Source organism: Acinonyx jubatus, chromosome A3 (assembly GCF_027475565.1).
Source record: "Acinonyx jubatus isolate Ajub_Pintada_27869175 chromosome A3, VMU_Ajub_asm_v1.0, whole genome shotgun sequence".
Classification (NCBI taxonomy): domain Eukaryota; kingdom Metazoa; phylum Chordata; class Mammalia; order Carnivora; family Felidae; genus Acinonyx; species Acinonyx jubatus.
Window position 1 is genome coordinate 64429883 of NC_069388.1, and position 14846 is coordinate 64444728.

Genomic DNA, 14846 nt, shown 5'->3' on the forward strand with positions numbered 1-14846 from the left:
GAAGATCTGTTGTAACTAAATGTGGAAACGTTACTTTTCAGATTTTAGCAGACACCCTTTTACCTTCCTATTCTGGAATTAGATCCTTCTGACAGGTCTTTGCTTTGTCTTAATGATCAAGGTCTGGTGTGACTAGAGGTCAGAAACATAAGCAAAAAAGAACATTTAAATATTTTTCAATTGGAAAATTACCCTGAAATATCTTTACTATATTTCCCAGCTGTAAATGATCACAGATGCTTTGAGTCATGCTGCTGATTCCAGGAAGGTGTTTACACAAGTTGAGAAAGTGGAAGGGGCCAGTTGACGCATGCTTTAGCTGATGGCATTGTCTCCTTGGAAGCTCAGGGCCCCTTGCCTTATGCACACGGGGCTGATGGAATGCCGCTGCTGACTCTGTCATAGCTATCTCTTCTGAGACGGTATTGCTCCCCTCCTCTCCCCCGCCCCAACACATTTGTAAAGACCCAGCAGCAGCCCTCCGGAGATTACTATTTCACAGACATTCCAAAAGGCTGCTTGCAGATAGCTCAGCCACCATTTTAACCTTGGCATTTCCCTTGAGAGAATAGAGGAGTAGCAGGCCAGGACCTAGAGGAAGGACATGAAAGTGGTAAGGGGCTTCAGGGGGTCTGTGGGGAGATGAGATAGCCCTGTACAATATCGGGTGAGGGAGAAGAGTTTATAAACTCCTTTTCCTGGGTTTTGTAGATTCCCCTCCGTTTATGCCTGCATGCCCGTTCGAGTGTCGGCGTGGCTAGAGTCACCCCAAAGGAAATGTTGCAGTAATCAGAGTCACCTGCCTTTATTTTGATCTTGCTTTCCTTCCCTTCCTTTCTTTTCCCAAACATTTGTAAATGGAAATAGATAATCAGAGGTTGGATTGGCAAAACTGTTGGTTGCCTCTTGCTAAACCAGTGTCTGGGGAAAAGAGGGCAAGAGACCACCTGCTCTAATTAGAAATCCTAGACGTATATTCATTTAACAACTTTGTATTACTCAGTGCATTGTCTTCGAGTAAACTGTGAAAATAAGTGATTTCTAGTGCTCGGGGCATAGTCTGTGAACTGATGTGTCTGTGTCTCTCATAAATTTTCCATTTGGATGATCAGAGCAGGGCAGAAGTTTTTTGTGGCACTATTAAGCTACAGGCAACTGTTGTCACTGGCTGACCCTGGGTTGTAGGTGCATGGGAACTTGGTCGAGGCCTTCATGGCGCGGAGAAAAGCTCGTTTCTAGGGCGAAGTCCGCCTCGGGTTTGTCGGGAGCTTCTGCTAATTATTCTTGTGTCAGTGCTTCTGTTTTAACCAAGTTGGCAGAATTTTATCTTATCCAAACAGAGATACACAGCAAAAGAAAACTAATTTGGACAATTAGAATTGGTGGTAAATCTGAATTATGTGGAATATGTTCAGAAAGATGATGTGCTACTACCCCTGTGCGTGGAAAGGAATTAGAACTGCTAACTCCTAGCTGCCAGGTAGAGGTTCCCTAGGAACCTTCCATGATAAAACGATAAGCGTAATTTTAATTAGCACATTTGCTAGAGAGTAGATGGGTGCTGTCAGTGTGCTTAAAGATTTGTGTTCTTCAGTTAGTTACACAGTTTTCATGCATTTGAATTGGCCATTCATTGGCCAAGCAATGCATTCCTTTATAAAGATAAATTTTCAATTTATTCCCATTCGAGATATTACAGCATTGTGTTTGGACACATGCCACATGGGTGAAGTGCACTGTATACTGAGGCCTTGTCCACCTTACGGAAAGAGATATTAAACAGTGGTTTAGAGCACTGAAGAACAGCCTGAGGCGGCCTCTGAGAAGCGACTTGGACCGTGCCTGGAAAGCGGGATGGAGAGGGGTACCTGGCAGCTTAAGGCAGTGCATGTTGTGCCCTCTTGGAGTCTTGTGCATCTCTTCTGTCTGTTCAGCACATGTTCAGGTTTAGGCCCAGTCCACACGGTACATAATGAAACACCAACGATAATCTCAAGAGGTGGCATGGCATGTCTTGGAGTTCTCCGAGAACAGAGATGGAGAATGAGCAGTTTATACCCTGGAGGCATGCTGCCTTGTGTTTAGTAGGTGCTCAGAAAGTATCTGCCAAAGATTGATTGACATTTATGAAATGAAGGTACCAAACTTAGACTTAGCCAGGCAGGGCCTGAAGGCTCTCGGATGCAGGACCGCCCATCCTTAGGAAGCCAGTTTATTTCAGAATAGTTACTTAGTTTTCCTCTGATGTGGCAAACCAAGAATTTGACGCAGAGCAGAGGAACAGTAAAATTCATGTGAATCTGGAAATGCACCTCTTTTCCAGGCATTTATTTGGAGTTTCCTGGCATTGGATTGTTTGTAGGTCAGTATTGCAAGAGAGTGCACATTTTTTACATAATACTGTGGTTGAAAGCAGGGTTTCCTTACCAGCTCACTGATTATTTCACTAAGTAAGGAATTAGTGAGAAGGCAATTGAAAAGTCTTTTGTTTTCATTGTTCATAAGAGACTGCGATGCTTTGCCTGCACTTTACATCATTGGTGGATAGATCTCCCCTGTGGAATTCTTAAAAGAAGGGTCATGAACATGTGTAAACCTCAGCTAGTCTGTATCCAGGATGAAGAGAAGTAATCTATTTGGGTGAGCCTCATCAGTGGTGAACCATCTAATTTATAAGCATGCCTTGTGTGCTAGGTCCAGCAAAGGATTCAGAAAGAGACCTCAGGAGCCACTGGAGGAACCAAGACCACAAAAAAGTGTTGACTTGGATTGTCTGGTGGTACTCACCTACCTCATAATTCAGACAGTCTTAGCTGGGCAGAACCAAAATTATATTAAATACGTGGACTGATAAGTCTAATTAATCAGTCATTATTATTGACTGGCTGTTACATACAAGGTGTAAGTCCTGCTCTCATGGCCTGAGAAAGTCTCGTTGAAGAAGTAGGGTAGAAAAATAGCACTGAGGCAAATAACCCTGTATGCATTCACAATATATGCCAATGGTATAAGTTTATAGTGCACAGGATATGATTACTCATTCTCTTTGGAGGCTTGAGGACTGCCATGAGTTCACTGGAGAAAGGGTTCTGTAAATGCTGTCTTCACTGGAAGGGACGTCGCCAAGGAGGAGGAGAATGGGAAGTGTTTGAAATGTGGAGAGGAGGCCCTGGGAGCAGAGTTGCCTAGATGGTTCAGAAGTGACAAAGACCAAGGACTATTTGCAAGATGAAGTAAAATCAAGTCAAGTAGGAGGCAGTGAGATAGACTGAAATTTGGATCACCACCAGATGGGGAGGTTCTAGTGTTAACTACTCAAAACACGATCCCCAGACTAGCAGTATTGCAGTGCGTGGGAGCTTGCTGGAGATCCAGAATCTTGGGTCCCAATCTGGACCTACAGACTCAGAATTTGGGGATTTGGGGTCCAGGAATCTGTGTTCTTAAAAAAGCACCCGTTTGATTCTTCTGTACACTGAAGTTTGAAAAGCACCATTACAGATAGTTGGGGCTTTGTTCCAAATGACAGTGGAGACCCTTTGAAGGCTCTGGAGTAGAGAGGTAGCCTGTTTTTTAGTGAGCTAGCAAACCAGGGCCTTGGGGAGATGGTCTTCAACCTGTACGCTTCTTCAGTATTCTCACTTGTAATTCTCACTCACCTGCTGGTCACCACCTGCACGAGAAAACCTCTCCAAATTGCCAGTCATTTAACTGTGGGAGCTGAAGTCATATAAATGCTCTTTGAAGTGGTTTCTGAAGGCTGAGGGTAGGTCCTGTCTGGGTAGTGATGTGGTGTGCATCTATGGTAGGTTTCTGTAAGTAGGGGTTTTGTTTTAATGCGTGTGTTATGCAAAAACTTAGCTAAGTCACCAATGATAGCAAACACCTTTATGGTGCTTTATAGTTTAAAACGTAGTACAAAGGACTGATTTGAAATGAGTCCATCACTGAGTGAGCCACGTGCAGCCACCAAATAAAAGGAGGCTTGTGAATGAAAAATTAGAACTAATGTTTTCCTTAGCAGTTTTGGTTTTTGTTGTTTTTTTTCCAGACCCAAGCACCTATAGTAAAGGTAATCTGTTTTCTGTGCGGTCACTGCTATCGGATCTTGATTTGATAGTTGGGGAAGCCAACGTCCGTGTTTGTCCAGGCTCACACAACCAATAAGCAGCTGAGTTAGGATTCAAACGCAGGCAATCTGGGTCCACAGGCTGAGCTCGGACCACTACACCAAGCAGGTGAGAGTGTGGATGGAGAACGATATCAGAACATTAAAAAACACCCACTGACAAGGTACCACAAATAGGATTTGACTATAGTCCAGTCAATACCCTATTCCTGTTGAGGTGTGCAAGTTCCTGAGTCTTTTTTTTTTCCCTCATTCGTGGCATTAAATGAATCTATTTAGAGAATGGATTTCTACATTTAAAGAAACCAGCGTTCTAGCCAAATTAAATTTGTTGCCCCCGCCCCCGGTCTGCATCAGAGCTACAACTCAACCCGAAACTCTCTCTTGCTTTGTCCCTATCACCACCTTTCCCGGTCATTAAGAACAAAAGGTTTGTGAACAGATTAAACCTACGCTGTTTGTGTTCCGCTTTTTGAGTACCTATACCTGTTTAGTGCAGACTACCTGTGTCGATCGGAGTCCGTGCCCATAGATTTTTGAAAGCAACACATGCCGGAATTTAGCACTTTCTTACAATAGCACAACCGTAGCTAAACAATTCCTTTGAGAGGGCCCTGTGCTATTACACCAAATATTTAGAAGTTTATCTCACCACGCCGCCTGGCATTCTGAGTAAACCTGGGCAGTAGTATGGAGATCAAAGAATTTAATAATCAAAAAACCACCTTTCACGCTCTATCTGCCATCAAATGAGAGTATTAGTGAAGTGGTATGGAAATCCTCTTTAGCACGCCTGCAGCCACCAACCATGCCACTTAAGATTTAAAACAATGTGATTGAGCGTTCAGAATCCACAGGATTGAGTTGTATGGGTACGTTAGTGTATTATTTCCAAGTTGCCAGTTTCCCCCAGATTAGCACATTTTCATTTCGGCTTTATTAAAGGAGTCAGAACATGAAAGGGGATTTAGCACAGTGGAGATGTCAACCACGCTTCCTTGCCATCATGGAGTGGCTTATTTGGTTCAAGGCAGCCATGCATGTGAGTCCAACAACGTGACTATGGGACTAAAAGTCAAGCCAAGTGGGATTGATAGAAAGGAAAAGACAGAAATACAATGATGCAGTGAAACCACAGCTCTCTAGCCCCGGGTGGGAACTTCAGGCCCTTGATTTGATTTCGTATGGCCCTACAGTTGCAAAACACACAACACAACGCAGTATCAGCTACACAGTAAGTGCTTTCGTACAGCATTACTTGAATGGCTTGGATGAGCTCAGCATGGTGTTAAGCACAGCAGAGACGCAGCCAGATGCAGGGGACGGGGCTCTGATCACTCCAGGAGACGCCTCCTGTTGTGGAAAGCCGTGGTTTTCATGAGAACACACTCTGTCCGTCAGAGTGCTAGAATGGAAGAAGCTGGAAACCTTTGGTTCAGGAATTTACATTCTAGGATCTTGTTACAGATGATCAGCTCTGTCTGCTACCCAGAGCCGGGAGAAGTGGGGGGCAGCTTTTCTTTTCTTCACATTTGGTGCGGATCAACCTGAATATCTCCATCTAAGCAGGTTCTGTATTCTTCCCACAATTGAAGGGAAATATTGATGTACTTTCTCCATTCAGAGTCACCTACCTGGTATTTGCTTATCTTTAAAGCTGGCACAAGAACTTTGCATAATCTTTGGAAAGAAAAGAAAGGTAAGAAAGGAGCTAGTTGTAAAGGGAACAATTCAGTTAACTGGTCAGTTGTTTTGTATACACAAGATTGAAAAAAACTTTCCTTGATTGCTTTTCACTGAATAGACTTGGTCACTTTACCATGAATGTGGGTACGTTCTAATCCTCTGAGTGGTGAGCTGGATTTTTCTCTAAATAGAATCAAGTAAGCACAGAAACAAAAACAAAGATAGAGAAACAGAAAAAACAATAGCAACAGCAATAACCTGCTTCAAGGACTGACCTAACCCAGGACCACAGGCTTTATTTGCAGTGGTAGTAGGTGCATGAGCTCCCTGGAAATCAGACCTCAATATGACCTCTATAGGTGCTGCTTTTTGTATTGGGCCCAGGAAACGATAAGGTGATGGCTTAGTTTCTGGAATCAGAGCAGCAGCTAAATGAGCTGTTTCAGTCCTGTGTGGGGTCCATCTCTAGCATCAAAACTGAGCATCTCAGCTAGTTCTTTACTCAGCTGCACATGCACCGAGCCTAGACAAGATGGGGTTACACAAGACAGGGATGTCCTGAGCCCCACCTATTGGTGCTTATGACCTAACAAAGACACAGGAAGGCTTATGCGTGAGAAACAAGCAGAGTTGGATACAGTCACACACTGGACTGGGAGGAACAGCCTGAGCTCATGGGAAGAACATTGGTAAAGAATAAGACTATGATGTGGACCTCGGCTGGGTTGGGAAAATGGAGTTAGAACAAGAATACTTTTATTCCTATGCTTAAAAACACTTAGAAGGAACATTCCAGAGGTCCTTAACATTGGCTTCAAACAGCCAACAACTGGTGACAATGGGCTCTAATGAACAGGCAGTGTCTTCTTCCTCTTTAAATGATCTCTTGGTATCATCAAAGACAGATTTGGCCTATGCCACCATCTTGCCCAGAATGGGAAGGACCAGATTCTGGGTGGGCAGTAGGCATAGCACAGATCCTAAAACCTCTGCTGGGTGACTGGGCCACTAAGTTGAGCAAACGAGTGAGGGGCAAGGTTCCTGATACCTTGTTGCTTTCCTGGAGTCCAGGTCAACAGCCAAGGAGAGAGGACAGTCATCAGATGCTACACCCCAGGAGTGGCACTTGATGAACAAAGCAGCCAATGGGGGAAACCAGGAAGAAGGACCTTGGGTTTTGTGAGGTGCCACTGAGGTACAAGACATTGACGCTCTGATGATGTGGTGAAGTGGAAGAGACTCAGCAAAGCCACACTGCTATCCTTTTCACTGTTCCCCATTGAAACCCTCTTGATTCTATCATTTTCAAAATGGGAACTGGGGCACCTGGTTGGCTCAGTCAGTTAAGCGTCCAACTCTTGATTTCGACTCAGGTTATGATCTCCTGGTTCGTGAGTTTGAGCCCTGCGTCGCACTCTGCGCTGGCAGCATGGAGCCTGCTTGGGATTCTGTCTCCTCTCTCTCTCTATCCCGCCCCTGCTTGTGCTGTCTCTCCCTCTGTCTCTCCCTCCCTCCTTCTCTCTCTCTCTCTCTCTCTCAAAATAACATTAAAATGGGGAGGGGAATTAACGACATGCCATTATTCCCACTTAACTTCAGACACTGCCCTTGTTCATGGCAGGAAGACACTCCAGCAGTCAACATTGTGGACATGTAGTCTATTTGGGGGCTGTTCCATACGTACTGTCGTGTCATGTCATAGAAGCTTCTTTCTCATAAGATGTTGATGACCACTGTAAAAGGAAAGTGTTCTCTGATGTATTGAACGCACACCCTTCCTCTTGCCCCTGGCTTTCACACAGTTGAAAGTGTGTGGTGCAGGTTGGCAGTAACGTAAAGTTGTTCTCTGAGCAAAGTGAAGCTCTAGTCAGAGGCAGGAAATGTTTATTTGAACTTTATTGGGTGAGTCAGTTTGCTACAGCTTTAGGTCACTTTAAACTTGGGGCATCCTGTGTATGTCAAATAATCATAGTTTTAAGCAATTGGAGACAAACATCAGATGTACCTGAATGAAGCTTAGACCTTCTCAACCGGCAAACTGTCAAGTGGAATTTTTACCATTTGGCCAATTCTGATTAAGGCTTTCCCACATGAAAATAAGCGTCTCCCCTTTTACCCAAAGTAGGGTGGACTCTACCCTCGATGGCTTCTAGAAGATCGTTACAAGACACAGCCATGTGAAAACCCACTCTCTCTTTCCCGTGCTACCATTGCTGTTGGCAGAATCGGTTATTGTGATAGGCATTCAGTTGAGATAAATCTGAATTTGAGGAAATATCACAACAAGGTCATTACACTCAAGTAAGGCCTTTGAATGATGGGAGATGAAAGGAAGAGAAGGCCTATGAAAAGAAGGACTGAGAATGTGTGAAAATGATTTTCTGTAGACAACATTATTTAAGTGATAATTATTTTTGTTATCGCATCGGGACGCTGACATCACTAATCCTAATTCTTATTCACACGAGACTCTTCTCTATTAATTGACAGTTGAGTCTCCAGTGAGAAAAAGGATGTTTCCTGTGATGATGGCTTGCTTTCTTTGTGGGGAAATACAATTGTTGGGGCACCTGGGTGGCTCCGTCAGTTAAGCGTCTGACTTCAGCTCAGGTCATGATCTCATGATTCATGAGTTTGAGCCCCACATCAGGCTCTGTGCTGACAGCTCAGAGCCTGGAACCTGCTTCGGATTCTGTGTCTCCCTCTCTCTGCCCCTCCCCCACTCTCACTCTGTCTCTCTTTCTCAAAAACATTAAAAAAAATAAAAAACAAATTAAAAATTATTTTGGTTAAGTTTCCCAGAGTGATTGGATTTTTCCTTTGGTTCTACCAAGGAGGCGTAATAGAGAGGAGGAAGGATGGCTTGTTGTTCTTGTTCAAAGATAATGAAGTATTTAGGACAGTGGCAATAGGGAACAGTGGGAATAACTTCAGGCTGCCTTCTACTACTCCATCTTGAAGTCTGCTTCCAGAATAGCTTTGCATAAAATCAGCTTTCTTTATGCCATTTCACAACTCAGAAATATTTCTAGGGTTCTTTGGTTCCTCCCTGTGTCTTCAGAACCACTTCCTCCCTGTACCACCCCCACCACCCAGTCTGTCTTCCTACCCACACCCAGAGTTTATGCCATTTCCTAGATAGCAAGTTTTTTCCACCTGCTTGCTCCCAGCCTCCCCATCCCCACATGCAGTGTCCCTTTCTGTTTCCCTCTGTCCTCGAGGGCTGTTGCTTTCACTCGCCAGGACTTCTCCTCCACCCGCCCCCCCTCCTGACTCTAATTCAGATTTGTGTCATCCGAATTCCTATAGAAATGGCCACTTCGACCAGGACCAGTGATATTATGGAAAATAAAATATAAAAAGGGTTTTCCCATGACTGTTTCCTATAATGATCATAAGTGCTAAGGCCTGGATGACAGATGATTACTCTCTATGGTGGCTAGAAAGTAATGACCCAGATACATAGCTTTCACGATCTGATTCGTACATAACAATAGAACATTTTGTGTTGCTTTTTGTGGTTTCCCGTGTTCAGTTTCTAGTTCTTTGAAACCAAAGCCTTGGCTTATGTTATCTTTCATATCCCCCCAAGTACCCACTCCAGGGCTGGACACCCAAGAAAGACCTGTTGAACTGATAGATTAAATGGTGTAGATGTGGAGGGGTCAAGGAGATGTCACAGAGTGTGAAGTGAGGATCCATGATTCCCTTAGATGGTGCATTGGAGAAATCGTTCATCCTGTCACTGGCACATCAAAGGAGGACTGTTCCAAGTCCAGTCTTTTGTTGGGCACTCATGTGAAATTGATTCAAAAGCGATAGAATCTTTGCACATATAAACAGCTAACAAATGATGGAGAATGTGCGTCCAAACAAATCCAATTGGCAGGACATGTGGTGCTGTTGAGAGGAAGCCTCTGGCTATCCATCACACCTTGAAAGATGAACAGGGCAGGCCCAGCTTTTCCTTCAAAGGCAGGAAAGGTTAGCGCTCTGGGAAAACAGAGCCCAATGGGAATTTCAAACACACGGTGTGGCCCTTCCGGCTTGTAGGTCATTATTAACTATTCTTACCCTAAATGGCCATGACATATAATCTCTTTCCTAATTTTATTATTTTACTTACTATCACAAGACCGTAACTTTTTAGACATTCAGGTGAGATTAAGGGAGGAGGAGGTGGAATAAGGCTTTTAAAACCTTTGGTTACCTCAGAAAACATATTTGCTTACTTTACCAGGAAGTTGGATTTTTGTTTTGTTTTGTTTTCTACTGATGCCAAGAGGGGATTAACGAGTAGCTGCTGGGTTTGCCAGCTTTCTTTTGATTTCAGTTTATGTAATTAAGCAGTTCCCAGAATGACTTGAGGTTCTCACTATGCATCAAAACATGCTTCTCAGATGTGTTAGGTGCGGAGGTCAGAAAGGATCCAAACTCACTGAACAGAGGGAGGGGGAGTGAAAAACTGATCTTGCCTTAGCAGCAGTCCATCCTATCTAAAAAGGGTTGATTCTGCTTTGGGGCCATGTACACTGAGGTATATTGAGTAGAAAGGTTAAAACAGAAGTTCAGAATGAGCTAATGTTGGAATAACTCAAAGTGAGGTTAACGATAGAAATAACACGGGAAACCAGCTCTGATTTACTGTTGAATTTCCAGCAACTAGAGCCTCACGCATGGTGGATGTTCAAGAACTTGTGCATTCGACAAAGACACACTAGTAACCCACTAGGTGCCGGGCTCCATTCTAGCTGCTGGAGATACAGTAAGGGATTTAACCTCCCTCAGGATGCTCACATGAGTAGGCACAAGACAACCTGCCCGAGACATGGGGAGGAAACCAGCCTAAAAGCCAAGGGAGCCAGGCGTTTGCAGGAAGAGGATGTGATCACGAGAAAATGCTGCTAAAAGGACAGGAAAATGAAGACTTGGTAATGGTGGCAGCTATACAGCCATCAGTGACAATAGGAATAGGCCACCTTCACAGAGTACCAGTCGTGAACCATGCATCTTAACATATAATTTCATCCCCTGTAAGACACCTGTAAGGCAGGTCCTATGTCATCTGGTTTTTACAGATGAGAAAACTGAGGACAGGAATGAAGTCATTTGCCCGAGCTCAGATAGCCAGTAAGTGACAGATTCAGGAGGGAGCTCTTCTCCGTCACTCCATGGACCCTGTTCTTAAATGCTGTGTGTCTGGGGTTGGTGGAATAAAAAGCAGTCAGGGAGTGGAGAGGGGCATGGGAAAGCGAAGTTTTCTCCTCTTGAAAGATTTGGATTCTTTCAAAGTCAGCTGAGGAAATGCAGCGTTGTTGCTAAAGCCCAAGTCCGGGCTGGTGACCATAGGAAGGCACTGTAGCAGTTGTTTCTGATGGCGTGTTTCAGCTAGAGCAGGGCAGCGTCGGATACGTGACACAGCTGCACTGCTGGGTGGAAAGGCTTGCCCCCAGTGCTTCAGGGCCGCGGTTCTCAGAGTGGGGTCCCCAGACCAACAGCGTTGACATCACCTGGGAACTTGTTAGAGATGCAGATTCTCAGATTCACCACCCCAGGTCTTCCAAATCAAAACCTCGGGGAACGAGGGGTGGAATCCATGTTCTAACAAGTCTTTGTGTGATTCCGATACACAAACCCGTGTTCTTGGGGTATCCTTGAAACCAGAAGAGGGAAAATCCGAATAGCTTATAATCCATGTATCTCACAGATGCAAAACACCTTGGCAGAAACCAGATGGAAGACTGATACTGAACCCTGGCTGCACGTTGAGGTCACATGGGAAGCTTTGAACACTACCAATGCCCGAGTCCCACCCTCAGAAATCCTGGTGTCATTGGGCTGGGGTCAGCCTGGGCATTTGGTTCTTGTAATGAAGGCTTGAATGGGGAGTGGATGATTGAGTGAATGGTTGGCAAGGCAGCCTGTGTATTTTTGAGTCAGAATCATACTTGGGGGAGAAAACAAGGCAGGTCTTGAAGGGGAAAGAAGACAAAGGGAAGAGAAGCCAGACCTTAGGCCCTTTGTGAATACCAATACAGCTTGAATAAATCTGGACACAGTTGTGGGAGGAGAAGGCAGTCTGAATTCATAACAATTCTTAACGGGGGACTGATTTTCAGAGCACTTCCAATTGTAAAGTAAATATGCTATCAAGACTGCTTCATGAATAAAGAAGTATTGTGATTTTTAGTCAGTCTTAATGGAAGTGTTTCTACTAATTTTGGTTGAAAACAGTATGCTCACCTCCTCCTGGCAGCTTCACTCAGACTCTGTCTATATGTTAAGAATGTGCTCTGTTCCTCTGGCCTCTCCAACATCAATGTTTTCCCTTTGCTCCATGAACATTCCCCCCCCCCCCCCCCCCCCCCCCCGCTGAGCTGCTCAGCTCCTGTCCTGGGCATTCTCACTCTGTCCCCAAATCCTGGGATTTGTTCATGCCCTCCACCCCTGCATCCTCATTTTCTCAGGCCCTAGCTCTGTCCAGAATCCTCCATGGTCCCTGGCTTAGAGAACCCGCCCTTCTCTTGCTCTTTCATCTTTAAGACACTCTGCTCCTATTTTGCTTTTCATTCTGCCCATTTCTTATCTCTACCCCTGGATCATAAGTTCTGCAGGGACAGTGCTGGCTCGTCATTCTTTGTCTCCTACCCAGCCCAGCACCCCACACCCCCACAGCCTTAGGAAATAGTAGTCAAGAAATTCACCGCAAAATGAATATCCATCTATCTGCCTCGCACATGCTCATGTAACGTGCTCAAGTAGGGCAGATAAAGAAGGCCCCTCCTCCCATGAGGTAGGAGTGTGGTCGGGCCATTCAGAAGGCTGCCTTGAGGGAGGAATCCACGGGAAAATGTGCCAAGATGGGAATCCCAGAAGGAACCTCCTCCAGAGTGAAAAGTGGCCCTCGCAGAAGGGGCACTTGCAGCCTCATTACTTTGTAGTAGTTTCCTAGGACTGCCTTTAACATATCACCACCAGTTTGGGAACTTAAAACAATAGAAATCCAGTCTCTCTCAGCTCTAGAGGCCAGAAGTCTGGAACCAGTGTCACTGGGCCAAAATCAAGGTGTGGGCTGGGTCCTGCTCTCTCCCAAGGCCCCAGGGGAGAGTCCATCTTTGCCTCTTCCAGCTTCTGGTGGCCGCCATGTTCTTTGGCTTGGGACTACATCACAGTCGCTACCTCTGAGGCCACATTGCCTTCTCCCTGCTTCAAAAAACTCCCCCCTGCCTTTCTCTTATAAGGACAACTGTGACTGCATTTAGGGCCCACCCTGGTGATCCAGAATAACTCCCCATCTCAAGATCCTTAGCACATCTGCAAAGTCCTTTTTTGCTAAGGTCACATTTGCACATTAAGGGATTAGGACATGGATTTCTTCTGGGGAGCCATTATCCAACCTACCCCACGTGTAAAGGTAACTGGAGTTTCCAAAGGGGCAGAGATTTGCCCAAGGACACACTCCAAGGTCGTCACAGAAATCAGACAAAGACCCAAGTCTCCTTTCTGTCAGCTTTGGGCTTTCTCCACTAGACTAAGCTGATGTTCATAAAAATAAAACAGAGGAAGAGATTTAAAATAACACCTCATACCCTAATCCGTGTGCTGTCTGCATTATTTGTCTTCTGTCTGGATTGGGTGCTACCAGGACTCATTCACCTCCGCACCCTCTTCCCCCTCGAGTTCTGTTGTGTCGGGCTCACGATACCCTCTCTGGCCTGCGTGGGCAGCTGCGGTAGAAATACCTAAATGGCATTTTCTGTTCTCCTTTCAGGACCGCCTCTTTTTTGTCATGGAGTATGTCAATGGTGGAGACCTCATGTTCCAGATTCAGCGCTCTCGAAAATTCGATGAGCCTCGTTCCCGGTTCTATGCTGCAGAGGTTACGTCAGCCCTCATGTTCCTCCACCAACATGGAGTCATCTACAGGTAGCTCTTCCCTCCTCCTCCGCCTCCCTTCCCTGACAGCGAGAAAATAAAGAATTCTGCAGGCACTTGAACTGACTTTGGCTCCTGCCCAACTGGTCTCTTAGCAACCCGCTTTAGATTAGTTGTTTGTTCCAATTTGCTCACAGAGGACTTTTTTGGGGGCTGTTTATCACTGTGAATGTTAATATTTGAATAGCCCCAGGAGATCTGGCCCACCGTTTGTGCCAGTTTTGATTGAAAGCCCAAACACAACATTTTAAAGGCTTGGCGCCGAGCGACCTTGGGGTGACCTTCATTTCTCTCTCTCCCCACCCTCTTCCTTCAACATCAGGGCATTCTCCTTACTTTTTCCTTCTGTGCCATGAACTTCCTCCCTTCCCAACCTCTTGCCACTTCCTGAGTTTGTTTGGCTTAGTTGTCTCCAGCAGATAGAATCAGAGAAGGAGGAGTTGCTTGGGGGTCTCTGGGTTTATGATTCAAGGAGGAGGAGGGGAAGGGAGCTAGACAATATCCAACAGGAAGTGACTGCAGATCATCCAGTCCCTTACTGCCGCCCTGTCCCCTTTCCAAGAAAACACACACACACACACACACACACACACACACACACACACACACTGATATTCCAGTAAGGGAGCAGGGCTATTTACGCAGGCTCTTCTGTGAGGTCAGGAATTCTGGGGGGAGTAAATATTTATAATTAGCAATAAGGACACTAAAGTTCCTTACGGTTTTCTCAATGACTGTCCATTGCTTTTGCTCCCCCCCCCTTTTTTAATTGGGTTGAATAATAGCTGGCTGGGTTCAACCTGGAACTTAGTCACCAAAACTTTTCTGACTCTCTCCTGGGAATAGTGCTCTGAGTAAATGCTCTTGAAGGGGTTCTGACCAACCGCCCCCCAGACTTCCTTTCTACTGATGAGTCTTAGTTTCCTAAAGTATGCATCTCTCTGCTCAAAAATAGTCAGGACCTCCCCATGGCCTACATAATAAAGCCCATGCTCTTTAGCCCCTAGTCATGGCCCTCTGCATCTTGCGTCCATGTATTTGTTTCCTATTGCTCTGTAACAAAATACCACAGACTTCGGGGCTTAAAACAGCACTC

The 14846-nt window shown here is 45.2% G+C and overlaps 1 protein-coding gene across 6 annotated transcripts in view; it reads left to right on the forward strand.

The window, feature by feature from the left end:
* The window catches only part of PRKCE (protein kinase C epsilon), a 494970-nt gene that overhangs the window by 394660 nt on the left and 85464 nt on the right, over positions 1–14846 (forward strand). For all 6 annotated transcript variants that reach the window (XM_027072535.2, XM_027072536.2, XM_053200551.1 and 3 more), the window contains one exon: positions 13587–13741. In XM_027072535.2, the coding sequence (XP_026928336.2) occupies positions 13587–13741 (155 nt within the window). The remainder of the gene's footprint in view (positions 1–13586; positions 13742–14846) is intronic.